Raw genomic sequence first — 17,514 nt, 5'->3', positions numbered from 1 at the left:
TCCCCTGCGTCACATTACTTGAGACGAATGGCTGTCATCCTGGGGCCACACTGTCCTAGGTCTGTTCTGTGCGCCAGAGGATAAAAGGACTAGAGGTGAAGACCCATGGGGGAGTGGGGTGCGGGCTGCTCTGGGCTGAGGGCAGATGCTACAGCCGGGGACTTTCAAACTAAACATTCATCTCATGACATCACTCAGAACTCACCAACAAATTTTAAAAAATAGTTTTATTTTTAAAAACCATTAAGGCAACGCTGTACCCTGAAATTAAATCCTTACATTCATCAGTCTTACAGTAGGACATTCCAAACCTGTACATTCCCATAAATTCAGTATATAAATCAGCATACGTGATCAGTCCAATCTCCTAGCAGGAAACAGAATAAGACTGAAGATTTTTTTAAAAATTAAAAAGTTACAGTCATTTTCTAATTGCTTGGAACTGCTATTGGTTAATGTGACTTGGAAGATTCCATTTGCTCTTCTGTGCACACCCCTGCTCCCTGAGGCCCTGGATGCCCTCTCCGCCAAGACCCAGAGAGGCCCCCAGAACCTGCTCTAAAAGATCTCCCTTGGAACTGCTCCTGTTAATACGAAGACAAGGGGTCTACCAGCCCCTGAAGACTTGGAGAGTATAAAGTACCAAAGAATGGTAACGATAAACACACCAAGAAACCAAGATCAGTCTTGCTTTGGAAATCTGTACCCATCTAATGTTCTGACGTGTTAGTCAGTTGCTCTCAGCACCACGGCCCTGTGGACATCAAGAAGTTCTGCTGAGATACTGAGAATGACTCGGGGACTCACGGGGTCTGTGGTTTCTATTATATGCTTTAGGCTGGGCCATCCGGGTGTTGCCAGAGAACCAGTAGTGCAAATATCCCATTCGGAGATTTTGGATTGCCCGAGTACTTTGGTAATAACCCACAGGTAGTAGTAATTCCCTGAAGAGCAGACTGCAACCCACGCCCAGGAATAGTTCAGGTCTTCATCAGGATACTGCTGGGGGCAGTAAGTGACTCTGGACCTGGGTCTCTGGCCCCCTTGCCGGGAGAGACAGTGAGGACAGACTCGCTTGTGCTTGCATGTGGGCATGATGAGGAGAACAGATTTATACAGGGAAATAAACTGCATGGCTTGGGGGAGACAAAAAACTGTGTGTGCGTGTGCGCGTGCGCTTGTATGTCAGTTATATTCCAGCATCCTTTGTGTTTCTGGTAGGTTCCAAGAGCTAGGCTACTAAGAGTATAATACTGTCAACTAATACTGATTTCAAAAGAATCCAAATATTTGTTACTAGATGCATGATTATAAGTAAAATATTTATACTAAACTTTTACTTAAACTTGAATCATAGTATTTAAGATAAAGCTACAAATAGTACTATGTACCATACAGAGTAGGAAAAATAGTGCTCAAACGCAAATACTGTGACCTTACTGGAAAGGGTACTGAGTGGCATTCATCTATTGTGAGGTAATTTAAAAATTTTTTATTAGTTTGTTTTTAGGCCTGAAAAAAAGGCAGACTGTGCTTTTTAAGAGAAGATAGTTTCCAAAAGTGAATGATTTTACTTTGGAAAGATTGGTCACTCGCTTATCTTCAAGGCCTGAAGCTTGACCTCCCTGCCCTGAGAAGGCCATGCTGAGGCTGGAGGACCCCTCCAGGCCCAGAGCCCTCCCCTCGGGGCTCACCTGGGTGGGTGGCTCACGGAGAGGGGCGGGTCCCTGTGCTGGTCTGCACAATGCTGCAGTCTGTTGAATTAACGAATTAAGGAAGTTTGGATGTTGGGTGTGGGGAGAAGGGTACGGGAGGAGGAGGCTAGTATATTCCCTTCTCTGGAGAAGCACTTGGGGAAGTTCTTCACACCTGACCTGAACTAGAAAACAAATTTAAAAACCTGATCCAGGTCTTAACCCTATCTCTGACATTTAAAAAAAAAAAAAAAAAAAAAATTAGTTTTTTTTCTTTTATTTTGGCAGATAATGCACTGAACAGCTAGTGGGCCACTGGAGTCCTTGATGTTCCTGATTGCTTCAATCAAGATGTGACTTTGAACGTGGGTGCAGGTTAGTCTGTTCTGTTTGGCAAGGAATTCCAGAAGGATGTTGCTGTATGTATTTCAGCTGGGCCACATTGCATGGCCCCCCACCTTGCTGAGGTAGGTAGTGCACGGTGACACTTGTCCTTATCTCAGACTGACATGTCAAGAAGCAAATGGTCCGCTCAGGGCCCCACACGAGACCTCAGAAGGCGTCCCAGGCCTCATGCTGTAAGGGCAGCTCAGACCGCACCCTGCCCGCCAGCCTCTCCCTTCGCTGTCCTGATACGTGGGCCACCCCCAAAGCCTTTACAAGCCTCAGCCCACTCCGTGGAAGTTTTAAGACACCGAGCTGCACTGCACAAAAACAGCATAACAGAGTGAACTCTCTAATTCCTTAAACTGACACATGAAGGTTCATTGTCTTTTTTTTCTTCTTCTAAAACTTTCAAAATCACCTCTAATTTGCATTGTGGTTTCCAGAGAAATTAATAGATCTCGTCTCCTGAGTCAGACGAAAGTTCCCTGCCTTTGTTCTTACTCTGGTGCGTGTCACAGGCTGGAGGTCAATGACCATTTTCCTGAATTCTATTAAAATGGCACCTAAATATATATAATATATGTATATATATTGACATCCCAGCAAAAAAACATAGGCTGCAACCTTTGGAGCCTGGCAAGAATCCTTAATCCCAGGGGAACCCTATAAATCAGCTTGGACCAAGAGTTCCAAGAAGCAGGGCCACATTTAAGGGTAGAACAAGCACAGGGGGCCTGGCTCTGGAGCCACCCAGTGCTGGGCTGTGCCAACGCTGTGAAGACTCGGTACATGGGAAAAAGCTTCCACGGACACTTGTTAATAATCAGTAAGCTCTCAGTGGGTCGCACTGATCATAGCTGGCGACTTCCACAGTGGGATGTCCTTGCCCTCCTGAATGGAACCACAGCTGTGAACTTAAAGGCTTTAAGCAAGTCCCCCCCTCCAGGAACACCTGCAGTGCAGGTTGGTTGAAACAGGGCACCCCTCTCTAAACGGGCTTTTGTCAGACATTCCGGAGACGGGTGTGGCCACTGGGTAGAGACAAAAAAAACAAAAAAAACAAAAAACCACAACCATCAGTATGCAGTGGCTAGGTATCTAAGGTATCTAAGGTGTTTGGTGGTTTGAAGAAGCGAGGAGGAGGCAGGAAGTGCCCAGAGCAGCACAGAGGCCCAGGTGCACCTTGGACAGTCACTCCCAGTTAAGTCGGCCCAGAGGGATCTGCTTCCAGCCTCATCCGGCAGGGTCTTTCCCTGAGCCAGCTGCCGCGGCCAGCAGCTACAACTGAGGAGCAGGGCGGGTCACTGTGGCCAGTGACTGTTCCCACTTCTTCACCCAGGTCATGCTCCACCTCAGGGCCACCAAACTGGGGCAGCAGCTTCTGCACGTGTGTATCTTGGAGGCACTCTTTAAACCATCAAAGTGCCTTTAAGGAGTCACATGACTTTCCACCTCTCAGTGTGCAATCAAGCAAAGGTGAGTAACTTTGGAATCTTACTCATAAATGATCTGACTATAGGTGCTGCAAAAGGACCCCGAGTGTTTCATGTACCTTAATTTTAACTGTGCCTTTAGATATACTGTATTGAGGTAGCTGTTATGCTATAGATTTGGGGAAACAGTAGTTGCTAAATTAATAGTTTACTTATCATCACACATTAAACAAAGGATTCTACTTGTGCCTGGCTTGAGCTTCTGCCCAGATCTTAGGATGCTGCCCTGTCTCTGGAACCCCCACACGATCCTTGAGGCTGTTTGTTTCGTTAGAGTTTCAGCTGGCCCAGTATAAGAAACGCATCCAAAATGCAGAAAGATATATTCTTGTTCTTAAAATGAAGAGTCTCTTTAAAATAGCTCTTGCAGGCATTCCTGAATGCACTGTGCACCACGGTTCTTCTCTTGGACTTCACATTCTGTTTGATATATGTACACCTGCTGTTCAGGGAGATGCCAGGAGTGCATCTCATCTGAGAGTTACAAGGCCACAGGGAAACTCGAGAGCAATGTGGGAAGAAAGCAGCAGCTCACTGGTACTCTGAAGATTCCCAGACTGTCCCTGCCTCCTGCTCGTGCTGGTACATTCGCTTGCATCCTGATTTTGGAAGATGCTGGGCTTCCCCCAAACGGCCACTGGCGTGCACAGCCCTCGGCATGGCAGGGGCAGGATTCTGTGTGTGGGACACCCAGCTGGAAGTGCCCAGGAGGACAAAGGGGAGGGACGCTGTGGGACTAGGGAGAGAGGGCCAGGCCGGCTCCCAAGCTGGAGCTGGCTGCTGGGTTCAGGAATTGTCCTTGTCAGGCCTACAGACAAAGGGTGTTGGTAATTTTGTGGTTTCTGAGGCATTTGGCACTTGTGGCTACAGACAGTGACTTGTCTAAGGGTGTCAAGGTGGTGGCATGGGGAGCTGCATCACGTGCCGAGTTCCCCAGCAGAGGAGGGGCTCCGTGCCCTGGTCTGAGGCTTCTCAAACCTGTTCTGTCAGATCTACCCCACTTCATGCTGATGTCTGCTAAAACCCAGCAGGCAATAAATGTGCTTTAACTAGCCCCTACTGGAAATGCGACAGTATTTTGAATTGGTGAATAATCTGTCGATATCTGACAAATCTGGTCTGAGAAATCTTTGATTAGGTGGCCTGAACATTCTGCATGGCAATCCGTGACTGTTACTTAAAATGAAGAGGAATCTGTAATTTTCTTCCTATCTGTACCAGTGAACAAATTTAAGTGACTTTCGAGCCGCAGTCTCTGCAGCCTCCTTTGTGGCCTCACCGGGAGTGCCTGTGGGTGTCTAGCTGGGCCCCAAGAGAGCCAAATGCTGACACTAGGAACGCAGAACCCATGCCTTCGGTAGCAGAATGCACGAAATAAGAAGCTTTTTTAAAAGTAAGTTTTATGAAAACAGAACCATGAGAGAGTGACTTTCATGAAAGCCTGAATCTCGAGGGCCCCTTTCTGAGGCCATGTCTATGAATGGCCTCCACGTGGGGCATTTGAGAAGAAAGGCCAGTGGACGATGGAGGCGACACAGATGCAGCAACGGCCCAGGGGGCCTTGTCTTAAGGAGGAACGCCCGCACAGCCCTGCCCTCTGACTTTGGGTGACCTCTTGACGGGTGTCATGTATACGTGGAAATACTTCTATTTGCTTCCAACGGATCCTCTGAGTGGGCCTCTCAGCAAAATAAAGATGAAAACTACCACTAAGGTTTAATTTTGAGAAGGATGTGCCTGTTGCCACATTTGCCTTTTCTAGTTGAAACCTCACAGTTTTATCATTCTCGCTCCTCTCGCATTTCCAGGATGCTGACCTTGGGATCTTGATCAATCTCAATCCTAATCATTCCTCGACAGCAAGTAGTAGAGTGACCTGACCTTACAAAGATAAGTTTTCTAGAGATGGAGGGGGAGGGGCGCCAAGGGCACCAGCAAGTCCTAAGAGCTGCCAGGAGGCAGGGGGTCATAGGCAGGTGGCCAGGGGGGTCCCCCGCACCCCTCCTCTCCAGTTTCCACTTCAAGCTCTGGCAGGCTCAGGCCTGGCTGGCCTGGAGGGCAGGGCAGCTGCAGATCCCCTCACAGAACATTTATGTACTATGGTGGACAAAAAGAGAGAGTCTTTCTAGATCCATATGCTCTGGACGAGAACCACGAAGAACATTGCTTTCATAACCATACCGGGGTTTAGGTTGAAACAAGTATTTCGGATGTTAGGAAAGCTACCTTCCATATGTAATCAGAAAACTGCCCCATGAAGGACGCTGTGTCTGCCCCCCTCATTCTCCACATGGTTCCCCCAGGGCCCATGCTCTAAAGTCCTGTTTGCCTCACCTTCTACGCTTGGGTGCAGCTACTGCCACCAAGAGTTAAAAAAATAAAGCTGCATACTTTAGAAAGCAACACATGAAAAGACCAAGGAGCTGCCTTGACACACGGGGCCCAGAGGTACACTGACAAGCAAGTTGTCAGTTTGCCCCCCAAAATGCTATCATGGCCCCCAAACAACCTGACTTGGTTGGTTCCCATTTGATAGGGAACAGGTCAGAGGGACAGAGAGCTGACACACTTCCCGTTTGTCTTGCTCCTGCTGCCCCGAGGCCAGCTCCAGGGGGAGTCTCGAGATGGGGCTTTCTGGGATCGTCTACATACACCTGCAAACAGGCCCTTCCACCTAAGTCACAACCATGAACACAGTGAAAACCAACTGACTGCAGTGTTTGGATAGCTTATCAAATGATCCTTTGAAATTTTAAATCCTATGATTAAGAAACAGCATGTTGTCTGTCTTCAAATTCAGGAAGCAGAATTAAGGCCTTTCCAATAAATATTTTGCTGCTTTTTTTTTTTTTTTTTTTTTTTTAAATACTTAACCTTTGGATTCATCTAGATTTATAGGATTATAAAAGTTAAAAAGTGCTGATTAGTTTAAAAATGATAAGGGAGCATAACAGCCAAAGGTGGCAAAAGGAGAAGACAGACCACATATTTCGAGATCACCAGTTAATTCAGCGCTACGTTATTCACGTGATATCAAGAAATCTGCATTGATTAACATCAGGTGAGTTAAAATCAAACCACTGGGCATTATTCCCCTTAATTTTCTAAGGACTGCTTATAGCTACCTGTCCCCACCATTTTAATACTTTGCACATTTTCAGAAGTACTGGTGTGAAAAAGAAAGAAATGTGGTCTAGGGTTCCGGTTACCTAAGGCTCATCCGTCCCATTCTCTAAGGTGAAAATGGTGGAATTTGTGCGGGATGTTGCTCCCGTTTCCCATCTGTAGTGCTGTTGACTTTAGAAGTCCTTGGCACGTGGCCTGGGTGTTTTACCTTCAATCCATCAGTACATGTCCCTGTAGATTTCTTGCAGCAGTGGGTGCAGGGCGGCGTCAGACTCGGTCTTTTTGATGACCTGCACGAGCTGCGCGTGCTCAGTGACAAGTTGCCGGAGGTCTGCCATTTTCTGAAGGAGTTTTGGGAAGAGAAAGATGTTGTCCGGGTGGTTGGTCTGCAAGTGAAGTTTGAGCACGTGCACAATGCCCTCCTGCATTTTTTCAATGTGTCCCACGTTTCGAAGGCCGGGACGATCTATTCCCAAAAGAAAGAAGAGATGATTGTGATAATCACCCCACTGATGACTCATAACTGTTTATCGGTCGTGGAAACCAAACGTTCCTATTTATGTGGCCTTTCATTGTTATTCCAACCTTTCGATAATGTCGACTCGGCTAGAAGACAGAACTTGATTCTATAAAAGTCACTGGGACTGTTGGGTAGATGGGACAAAATACTTGGTCCTAAATATTTGTATACTGCCTTAAATCGACCAACTACTCTACAGTATGGCCCTTTCATTTTGGGTTTATCTCATTACCACTGGTACGGGGAAAAACCCTAAAACATTGGGAGTAACCATATATTACAATGATGATTAAAACAACCAGTTTTTGCATAATATGAAGTGAAATAATTCTTCTTTAGTGAAAACTAAATATTCGGTTTCAAGTTTTCCATAACCGTGTGAAGGAGTGTGATTGTGTTGGACTGGGTTTTGTGGTGCAGCGCACTGTAAGGGGCAGGCATGCTATGAGTCTTCCGATATGAGTCAGCTGCATAGACGGAGGAGTAACATGTGAGTGGCAGATGCCAGCTGTACCAGATGCTGCTGAGCCCCAGGGAGGCCTGAGATCTGGGGCCAGCAGGTCAGTGAGCACACCACATGCCCTCCCTGGGGACACTCAACCGCAGGCACTGGACCTCTCGGGACAGCCCGAGAACACGCGTCCTACCTTGGGTCCAGAACCCACCTTGTCCCCGTCCCCGTCCCCATCCCTGTCCCTCTGTCCAAGAGGCAGTGCTCTCTTTAAAGCCTCAGTCCTTACTAGGATCATTAAAAGCGTTGCAAAGGACGTGGATTTTTTTCGTTGCGCTTTTTGGTTGTGAAATGAATCTAATTACTCACTTTTTAAACAGATTAAAAGAAACAGAAAGTGAATCCCCCTCATAAGGTTTAATGTGTATCACACTTGATCCTTTTCTATAAATAGGATTGATCCATGATTTTTTTTGAGTGAGAGAAAGAGCGCACGTGGCAGGAAGGGGCTGAGGGAGAGAGAGAATCTGAAGCAGGCTCCCACCTCAGCGCAGGGCCTGATGCAGGGCTCGACCCACTACCCTGAGTTCATGATCTGAGCCGAAATCAAGAGTTGGACGCTGAGCCACCCAGGCACCCCAGGACTAATACAGGATTATAATTTCTTCTAGAGAACTGTGCCCTACTCCTATAAAGGTTCGTGCCGTTGCTTTTTACCCACAGCACTACATCTTGAGCATACAGAGGACAAGAGTAGCTGACATCAAACTGCCCTACAGTTTCCATTGCTTGCCAGGGCACAAGGGTGCCAGCTGACCACGCGCAGCTGGATAATAGCAGGGACAGGCCTTGTGGAGCTTCCGCAGTCCAGGCAGCTGTGGCTGGCCTCAGCTCTGCACGTCAAGCCACCTGCGGGGCACAGCACGGTTTCTCGCAGTGGGTGGTGGTCGCCCCATCAGTCTCCCCCAGACTGGGTAAGGTCAGCTGAGTTTACAGTACAGGGATGACCTTCTTATATCAGGACAGGGTTATTTAAAGGAACAGGACATTGAGCCAAAATTCTGGGAGCTGCAGAGCCAGCTTCCCTGCAGAGAGGCCCAGATTCTCCTTCACTGGGATTCATTTCCTTTGGCAAAGCAAACTGCAAACATTGCCAGTTAGCGACTGACATTTTTCATTATGAAACAGAATATACCAATAGTGAGATAAACTGTACTAACATCTGCCTGGCACGTCACATAATACTGTCTGTAATATGGATAGAATACTATAATAGTAGAATTACATAACAATAATAATATACACCATATATTATGATCTTATCTAATATGTATTAGATATTAGATATATATTAGATTAAAATTGTGTTACCATTATACCTAGTAAATTATATTTGATGATTATATTATAATCAGAAATAGAATATTATGTATATAACATAGTTATGAATGGAACGCATTTATATAATGTACAAATATGTAGTTAACTATAGTAACGTATGCTAGAATATGATACGGTAGGATATAATTCTCACTTAATTCTCCTTGGTGGTGACGCAGTGGCTCTCAGATGCCCTCCCTCCTGCTGGTGCGTGCCTCACCGTGTGCCACTCACGCACAGACAGATGTACTGCCATCCTTTGGGAGAGGAGGCTGCAGGGGACAGCAGATTTGGTCAGTGACTTACCTCCACAGCAAATTATAGCAGCCACAAAAAGGGAGATATCACTGTCATCCAGCTCCAGCGCGTTGAACTTCATTGCAAAATCAAACTTAGGTTCCATGATATCACAAAACGGTTTCCTTAGGCTCTTCAGGAATTCACGCGTTATAAAACCGTTTCCATATGCTACCAGCATTCCATCTTTATTCATCACAGAAGACAGCATGGCAAATATGGCCTCATAAACTCCGTATTTCAGCAAAGTGACCTGATCGTTTAAGTCCAAGTTGGCAAAGCCTGGGATGGACTTGGCAAACTCAGTGAGCTCGGTGACGGTCTCCACAGACGTACACTGGCAGCAGTGGAAGATGCGGACTTCCGCCTCCTTGTTCTGGATGCCGTTGGCCACCAACTTGGCCACCAGAGTCTTCTCGGCCATACACAATGTCTCCATGTCATGTATGACAAAGGGCTGCAACGAAAGACACGGAAATGAGCCAGGTCGCCGGGGACAGGCTGTCCTCTTAATTATCAAAGAACTGATGAGCAGCCAGTGTCTGCAGATCACCTGCGGAGAAGCGCGATATGAACAAAATGCTGTCTTCGTCCTTAAATAACCTCAAAGTTGGCTGGGGACACAAAGACATTTATGGAGAACTAGCGATATAAATCTGTAAGGTAAGATCATCACTGCCTGACACCAGGTGGGGATTTTATTGCTATGAAAGGGAAGTCCTGATTTTGGCAATAAAGCTAACAAGAGTGTATTTGCAAAGCACTTTTAATACTTTATAAGATTTTCTGAACTCCTGACTACTATTGCAGTGGCCCTAACTATAGTAATTTAAAAATTTTTATCACCGAAGAACAGCTGACATACAATGGTATATGAGTTTGAGGTGCACAGTGTAGCGATTCAACACATCTACACCTTAGGCAGTGCCCACCCCTTGAGTGGGGTCACCAGGAAACGTAACTACAGTATTACTGACCACAGTCCTCATGCTGTCCTTTTCATCCCCAGGCCTATTAATTTTATAACTAAAAGTGTGTGCCTTCACCTCTTTCGCTCACACTACATTAATTCTTAATTTTACCATTTTATGAACTTCAGAGATAACCGTTGTTACCTGACCCTGACTACAGCATGAGTGAATTTGGTACATAAATAGATAGAACTCTGAAAGCTGGTGTTTGCATAGCAATAAGCAAGAGAGCATTGTTAAGCCCTTGCTCTCAGGGGCCACCTGGGAAAATCTTAAAGAACCCTCACTTCCTCACTTCAGTGCTCTGTGTTCTGGAACAAGCACAAACCCTTAGGCCAGCAGTCCACACTTTGATATATACCATTTGCTTCTAAGACCATGGGTCCTGCCATTTTCCAAGTATCTAGTGGAGGAGCGGAGGTGGCTGGCCCTGTTATTCGAGGCCAGCATGCCCAGAAGGCATTATATATCTGGTGGGGCACAGGGGAATGGATGTAAATATTTTGTGCTGCTGGCCAGAATGTATACCAGGTCTGTGTGCAGAGCAGAAGCAATGACAGTCTCTAGGGGATCTCTGATTTATAATGTGTTCTACAGATCAGTAATGAGGTGGGCTGAAGCATTATTTTCAGTTCCTACCAGAATACATAAATGTAGAATGGCATAAGCAGCTCATGATTTTAAGACTCACTCTGCCTGTGCGCAAAGCGTGTCACTGACACTCTATCTGGCCCCAGAGCACGATGTGGCCCCTATTCCTGGGCCCCCAAGAGCATCTGGAGGAACCACAGCATGAAACCATCTTCGGTGCACCTGGAGAGTGTCCTTGTCTCAGAAACAAGGCAGGCACATTGGAACAATACAAGGCATTGTCTTAGAAATTCGAATTTGCAGTACAGCATTGGACCACCCCCCCAAAAAAAAAACCCACAACAGTAATTTGATTCTACATCTGAAGAAAGGGAATACTCAAAAAATTACCTGTGTGTGAGTGAAAATATTCTGAATACAAAATTCAAAGCCAAAGTCCCGACTATCTCAAGTCTGGTTAAGGAATGCTTAACCAGTCTCTTCAAAGTCCCTTCAAAGACTGTAAAAGCAGGCCTGGTTACTGTTGTTTAGGGAAAGTTTGGGGGCAGTTCTGTGTCTTGGGAAGTTGCTCAGAGTAAAGGAATTAACATTTTCGGGTGAGCTGGAGGGATGCTTTTGAAGGATACACAGCACTATCCCTTCAATTTCCAGAAAATACACTAGTAGGCCACCTTGGCTGTATCACTGGCTTTGTAATCTTCAGCAGAAATAAAAACAAAAGTTGTGTGGCCCAAACAAATTTGGGAAACGCTGAGTTAAATAAAGTTCGGTCCTTCCAGAGTCTCTACTGTGGGGTGTGTGTTGGGAAGCTTCAGGAACAGGGATAGGCTGGGCGGCAGTTCCCCAAGTGTGTGATCCCAGAGCACCTGCATCCTTTGCTGGAGCATCTCACATGACTGGCATGGTACTGGCCACGGAATTTGCAGGACTCCAAGCGAGATGAAAATGTGGGGCCCCTCTTTCAATTAGCAATAATCGCGCCTCAGATAAACCTCATTGGCTACGATACTGCCACTGCGCAAAGCTGATGATGATGAAGAGTTTCAGGACAGTGACAGCAGGGCATGAAATCCCAACCTGGGCCCTTCCAGGCAAAGCTCCTTGTGAAACAGGACACAGGCCCATGAAACCCTCCTGGGACAAGTTTTATGTAAAACATACTCTCGTAAATGGGGAAGTAACTGGTACAAATACTTCATTTCATTTTTATAAAATTTTCACTTAGATTTTAAGAAGGCAGGGCCTCATTAACAGACAAAATTAGAAACCATCTGAATTCAAAACCAGTGCTAACATTTAGAAACCAATGTTTATGGAAGCTTAAGAGAGAATGCATATACTAACACACTTGATAAACACTGTTGATAGGACTATTTAAAAAAAAAATCCATGCTGCTTATATTTAATTATGGAATGCGCCTTTTATACTTAAGTTTGAATATGAATGTATCTGACATCACAGGTGGTCATTTCAGATAAATAAAGGATGTTGTCACAAGTTTAAATAGCAGGAGGCAGAAAGCTGCCCAGCACCCCCACCCATCACTTCCCACCAAGACCAGAAGGTTCTCCTAACCGACATCTACCACTTGTGCACACGCCTGACAGTGTTCTGTGTGTGTTAATGATACTCCTGACAAAAGCTCATCTTTACATACATCTAAATAGCATTTTCTACATAAAGTGCAGGCAGCACCATCTTTTAGGAAAAAATTGTGATTTCTTGGTAGAATTGTTTTGGATGAAACCATTTAATAAGCTTTTGGTTAGGTTTTACTACACATTTCAAGAAATGGTATAAAATATTAAGTATGTTTTTTAAATCTTAAGACACCTTAAGTTGTCGGTGTAATCTTTCAATGTAACACCGCGGGCAAAACCCCACCACGGGGTTTATCATCCCCCAAAGCCATTTCAGGCTGGCGCCTGGGGGGGTCCCTCGTCTCAAAGATCTCAAAGCGCTAAGAATAATGTTGGAAGCCCTTTTCAAAACGCACATTAGAATCTATTCTCAGTCACGTGCCCAAAATTTATCCCCTTGCTTGGTTCATTCTTCTCTGACAAGATACCTGACTTTGTTACTGACTGGCTACAAAGGACCCATGATTTTGTCTAAAATGCCTTAATCTTCTCAGGGGACACAGACTGTCCATAACTGAAAACATTCAAACACTCTAAAGACTATTCCCAACAATTCAGAGCTATATAGGAACTTTTGAGATAAACATATGCGGTGTCCTTCATTTGAATGAAGAAAGTCACGATGGTCTGTGACATGAGACCAGTGCTACTGCATGACCGTCGCCTGGCACAGTCAGTGCTGAAAAACTGTTTGTCCGTTTGAACCGAACACCCTCCCGTAGTTTCCAGAGGTGCAACGAGCTTCTAGCACCAGCAGTGGCTGGGGCAGTGTGGGTAGGCCGTGCACATTCATGGGGCAGGCCCGAGCCCCTGGTTGCAAACCTCCCAGGAGAGGCACAGACTTGAACGCTCCTCACCGTCTCACTGCATGTGGCCTTCCAGAGTCTTGTGATATTAACACCTCACATGTCAACACACCAACTTTTTAAGACGTTGAAAAGCATGTCTTTTGGAAGCCGAGTTCAGATGGGACCGATGTGTCCTCTGTGCCTCGGCTCTGCTTCCGTTCCTGTCGCCCTCGAATCACAGGGCAGCCAGGGCCCTGATAAGCCCTGGCCAGCTAGCTCACTCAGGGCCCTGGCGGTTTTCTGGCCTCCGGTTCTGAAATCTGAGTGGCTCAAAGCAACCGCATGTCCAGACAGAAACAAACACTATCGCTCCCATCAGCCCCTGCCCTCAGCTAACAGCCGCCCTTCCCAAAACAATGGGATCCACACGCTTCCTGCAGCTTCCTTCCTCCTCCCAAGACCCTCCCTCCACCGTTTTCCCACCAGCCTCCCACAGCACCCCTCTCCTGGCCCACCCAGCCCCTAATCGGTTCTAGCCAAGCTGTAGGTCTTCGTGTTATGTGATCTACAGGCCACGGGAAATAGAAAAGCAGACCCTGTGTCCTGCCGACGAGGACAGGGCTCCCTCCAAAAGCGTTAGGATCTCAGTGGTATATGCAGAAAGATACTCTGTGGGAATGAAACTAATGTTAAACAAGAGTGTTTGGTTCAGAGTCAAGTTAACTTTTAAGTTCCCCTTTAAAAACCCAAGAGAGAAACAGAAGATCTCAAAGAGATCAGAAGCTTTGGTTTCTCTAATATGGGGCTCTCCTAACCATTTCCAGGAGAGAAATTCCAAATTAAAAGGTTACTTTGCTGTCAGCCTCATGGTCCAGAAAGGGTCTAATTTATATAAGCCCCTGGGGCCTTGCAGCATGGGTACGGCTTTACCAATGTCCTAGGGTTCGCCTGAGCCATTCCGAAACGTCCCCACCCATTTAATTGGAGAATTTTACTTTAGAATTAAAGACTCAGTAAAAGAGAGGTTTGCTTTGTTCATGAGAGTAAGTAGCTTGTGAAATACTTCATTTTCCTGTGACTAAAAATTCCAGCTTGTAATTCCCAATCAGGATTGCTTTAAGCTACTCATTAGTACGAATTAAACCTGTTTTGCCATGTCATAGGAAAAAAGCAAACTATTTCATTAGCCAACCCTGGGCTGGCCCTTCTTTGAATTAGCTGTGAGATCAGTTCAGCAATGGACACAGAGACTGAGCAGACCACAGGATCGGGGGCAGGTAGAAGTGCACTTCGGAAAAGGCCCAGAGCTATCCAGAGAAGACAAAGTTTCTGTAAACGAACAGCCCTTTCTAAACCCAGAGATGTCCTTGCCTTTTCACTGAAAAAACAGGAGTGTGTGGGGGGGGCTGTAGGGTGGGGGATGGGAGAGGAGGGAGAAGATTAGGGGAGGCGCCAGAACATGTGTTGCGTGAAAGAAAATGCTTCATTTTCTGGCATTAAAATAGAGATTTAGGGGCGCCTGGGTGGCTCAGTGGGTTGAAGCCTCTGCCTTCGGCTCAGGTCATGATCCCAGGGTCCTGGGATTGAGTCCCGCATCGGGCTCTCTACTCAGCGGGGAGCCTGCTTCCTCCTCTCTCTCTGCCTGCCTCTCTGCCTACTTGTGATCTCTGTCTGTCAAATAAATAAACAAAATCTTAACAATAAAATAAAATAGAGACTTAAGGAAAAAAAATAGAGGATTTAAAAAAAAATGCACTTAAGAAATGACCCTAAGCTATTGATCAGACTTTGGCTTTTCTTTTTTTCTTTCTTTTTTTTTTTTCATGTATTAATTACAGAGTCATTATGATGCCTGGTTGCTAGGAGCTCTGAGGTAGAGCGAGCCCAGAAGATAGGAGTTGCCGACACGCTGCCTCCATCCGCTGTCTCTGGGACCGACACCGTCTTCCCAACACCCAACCTTGGTCCCCTCAGCCCCTCCCTGCGGCCAGGGGCCACCTCAGGCGGGAGAGCAAGCAGCAGCCAGGCCACCTACCGGGTTGTTGCTGGCCTTCCCTGCCAGGATGACCCGGGCCTTGACCTTGTTCATGTTGAAGTTCTTGAGGTAGGCCTCATAAATTCTCTTGGCGAGGGACTTCAGATCTGCCGTTTCTGCATCTTCTGGGTCATGTTCGCAGGTGAGAATTTCCGCTTTCAGTTTTGCTTTTTCAGATCTTGGCATTCGTCCAAAGCGAATTGCTGGGGGGCAGGGAGGGGGGCCACGGGAGAGAACGGGAAGCGAGCAGAGGTGAGCATCAGGGTGCACGATAGGGGGACGGGCCTCTGGGCAGAGAACGTGTGCCGAGAATTCAACCACGAACCAAAGCCGCCCCGTCAGGACAGTCAACATTGTACTGCTCTCTCTATTCTGGAGAGAGGAAAATGAAACACAACCCTCCATAAACTCTGGACTTCTTCAAGAGGCTAAAAGACAAGGCGACACCCTCACTTGTTTCGTCAGTAGGATCAGCTGAAGGTTCAAAATTGTCCTTTAGGACAATTGTCCTAATTGACCTAATTATCATGAGGTCCAAACTTGAACCGAGTTTGAGGAGATGGCAGTGACCCCTAGGGTGACTTCATGTGACACCTTTTTCTTTGTCCAGAAGGTAGACCTGCGACCACTGGGAACTAGTCATTTTAGATCTACTGGCACGTTCTAAAATGACAGCAGGGTTCAGAATAACAATATTTGCCGCACACGTGCTTTGTGGGGATGCTGCTTCCACGCTGGCATCCCAGAGGGATTTCCATTCGGTCTGAAAACCTTCAGTCAAAGGCTTACCGTGTGAAGTGTCTAAGAGGAATTCCGGGAGCTCTGTTGCGTCTCAGCTACGTGACACTTCCCCCTTCTTAGGCTATCTGGGTTGCAAAACGATCTGGGCACTACGTGCATTCATTCAAAACACAATCCGTGGCGACCAGACAAGGGAGGTGGGCTGAGGCACGGGCTGCAGAAGCGCCCTAGACAACCTTACCTACCGTTATGGGACATCCCGACCGAAAGGCACTTGTGGAAACGACAGTATTGGCACTTATTCCGGTTCTTTTTCTGAATCTTGCAGCTGCGGTCACATCTGTCATAGGCCAGCTTCAGCCGAATGGTTCGCCGGAAGAAACCCTGTGGGATGGACGTAAGGTTGGGGAGGGGTGTTTCTGGCCATTCATTTACTGTACTTTTCAAATGAACTGAAATTAGTAAAATTGTTCTAAGAAGTCTGACTTAATCGGGACAAACTGAAAAATTTAAATTTCATTACACGTAAGACGAAAAACCAACAAAGTGAGGCAAAATTCAAAGCCGTTTCAAGACGTCCTTGTCTGGCTTGGGAAGACAATGGTTATCGTCTCCCAGAGTCACTTAGTCTTAATTTGTCCAAGTGTCGCTTTCCCTCCCCAACTCACATCCCGATCTGTGACTGCACGGATCTCTGTGTAAGCGAATACTAGCCCCTACCTTCCAGACTAAAATCACAATGAACTCATAAAAGGCAGCCACCTGGTGGTAAAGAACAATCACACTTCACAAAAGCTTATCTTAAACTCTACCCAGTAAGAACCTTTAGTATTTAGTCCACGAGAAACAAAATGTAACAACAGGAACTCAGGCACGGCCCTGGGGCAAAAGTTACTCTGCAAGTAACTTCTTTCACAAGTTCATGGTCAGAAGGCTTGCGAAGCGTCTGTATTTGCTTTGGTGCTGTCTCTGTTTGCTTCCCACTTCCCACTGCCTGTTTCACACCGGGCAGGTCTGGAACGCCTGCGGGAGCAGGGACAGCAATTTCTTGGGGGACAGGAGGGAGGTTGGCGCCTTCCCTCAGCTGGATCTCTAAGTCTGTAAAGTGGGGAGGGCCAGAGCAGGCCAGGAGCATGAGGAGGCTGAAGAGAGAATTCTGCCCGTCGGAAGGCAGCGTGGCCCTTTCTCCCCACAGCCCAGGCCTCCAAGGCCAGCCCGGGCTCCGGTGCGGCGCGGCTGTCAAGGACGTGGGTTGTGCCCACACCAGGAAGGGCTGTGGTGTCTTCCAAAGTCAGCAGACCGTCTCAGCATGCACAGGGAAGAGTTCCAACTTTAACTGAACACGAGATGACGAGACCCTGCGCGTATCAGGTACATGAAATACCGAAGCTGAGAGTGC

The 17,514-nt window shown here is 46.7% G+C and overlaps 1 protein-coding gene, 1 long non-coding RNA gene and 1 pseudogene across 7 annotated transcripts in view; 1 reads left to right on the top strand and 2 right to left on the bottom strand.

The window, feature by feature from the left end:
• The first annotated feature begins 6,496 nt into the window (after positions 1-6,496).
• Positions 6,497-16,623, top strand: LOC131839621 (uncharacterized). 3 transcript variants are annotated; one of them, XR_009357016.1, is made up of 4 exons: positions 6,497-6,635; positions 8,395-8,645; positions 9,231-10,011; positions 15,178-16,623. It is a non-coding gene; the product is annotated as an uncharacterized LOC131839621 (long non-coding RNA). The 3 variants fall into 3 exon arrangements; XR_009357014.1 differs by lacking the exon at positions 8,395-8,645 and adding an exon at positions 8,126-8,367; XR_009357015.1 differs by lacking the exon at positions 8,395-8,645.
• PPARA (peroxisome proliferator activated receptor alpha) overlaps positions 6,563-17,514 on the bottom strand; it is a 64,095-nt gene continuing 53,143 nt past the window's right edge. For all 4 annotated transcript variants that reach the window (XM_059187280.1, XM_059187277.1, XM_059187278.1 and 1 more), the window contains exons 5-8: positions 16,361-16,499; positions 15,375-15,577; positions 9,358-9,805; positions 6,563-7,166 (exon numbers count right to left, since the gene is read on the bottom strand). In XM_059187280.1, the coding sequence (XP_059043263.1) occupies positions 6,919-7,166; positions 9,358-9,805; positions 15,375-15,577; positions 16,361-16,499 (1,038 nt within the window). In that variant the 3' untranslated portion in view covers positions 6,563-6,918. The remainder of the gene's footprint in view (positions 7,167-9,357; positions 9,806-15,374; positions 15,578-16,360; positions 16,500-17,514) is intronic.
• Positions 11,868-11,936, bottom strand: LOC131839946 (U4 spliceosomal RNA; annotated as a pseudogene).

This window comes from Mustela lutreola, chromosome 8 (assembly GCF_030435805.1).
Source record: "Mustela lutreola isolate mMusLut2 chromosome 8, mMusLut2.pri, whole genome shotgun sequence".
In the NCBI taxonomy this organism is placed as follows: Eukaryota; Metazoa; Chordata; class Mammalia; order Carnivora; family Mustelidae; genus Mustela; species Mustela lutreola.
The sequence above is the reverse complement of the archived record's forward strand: the minus strand, read 5'-3'. Positions and strand labels throughout refer to the sequence as shown.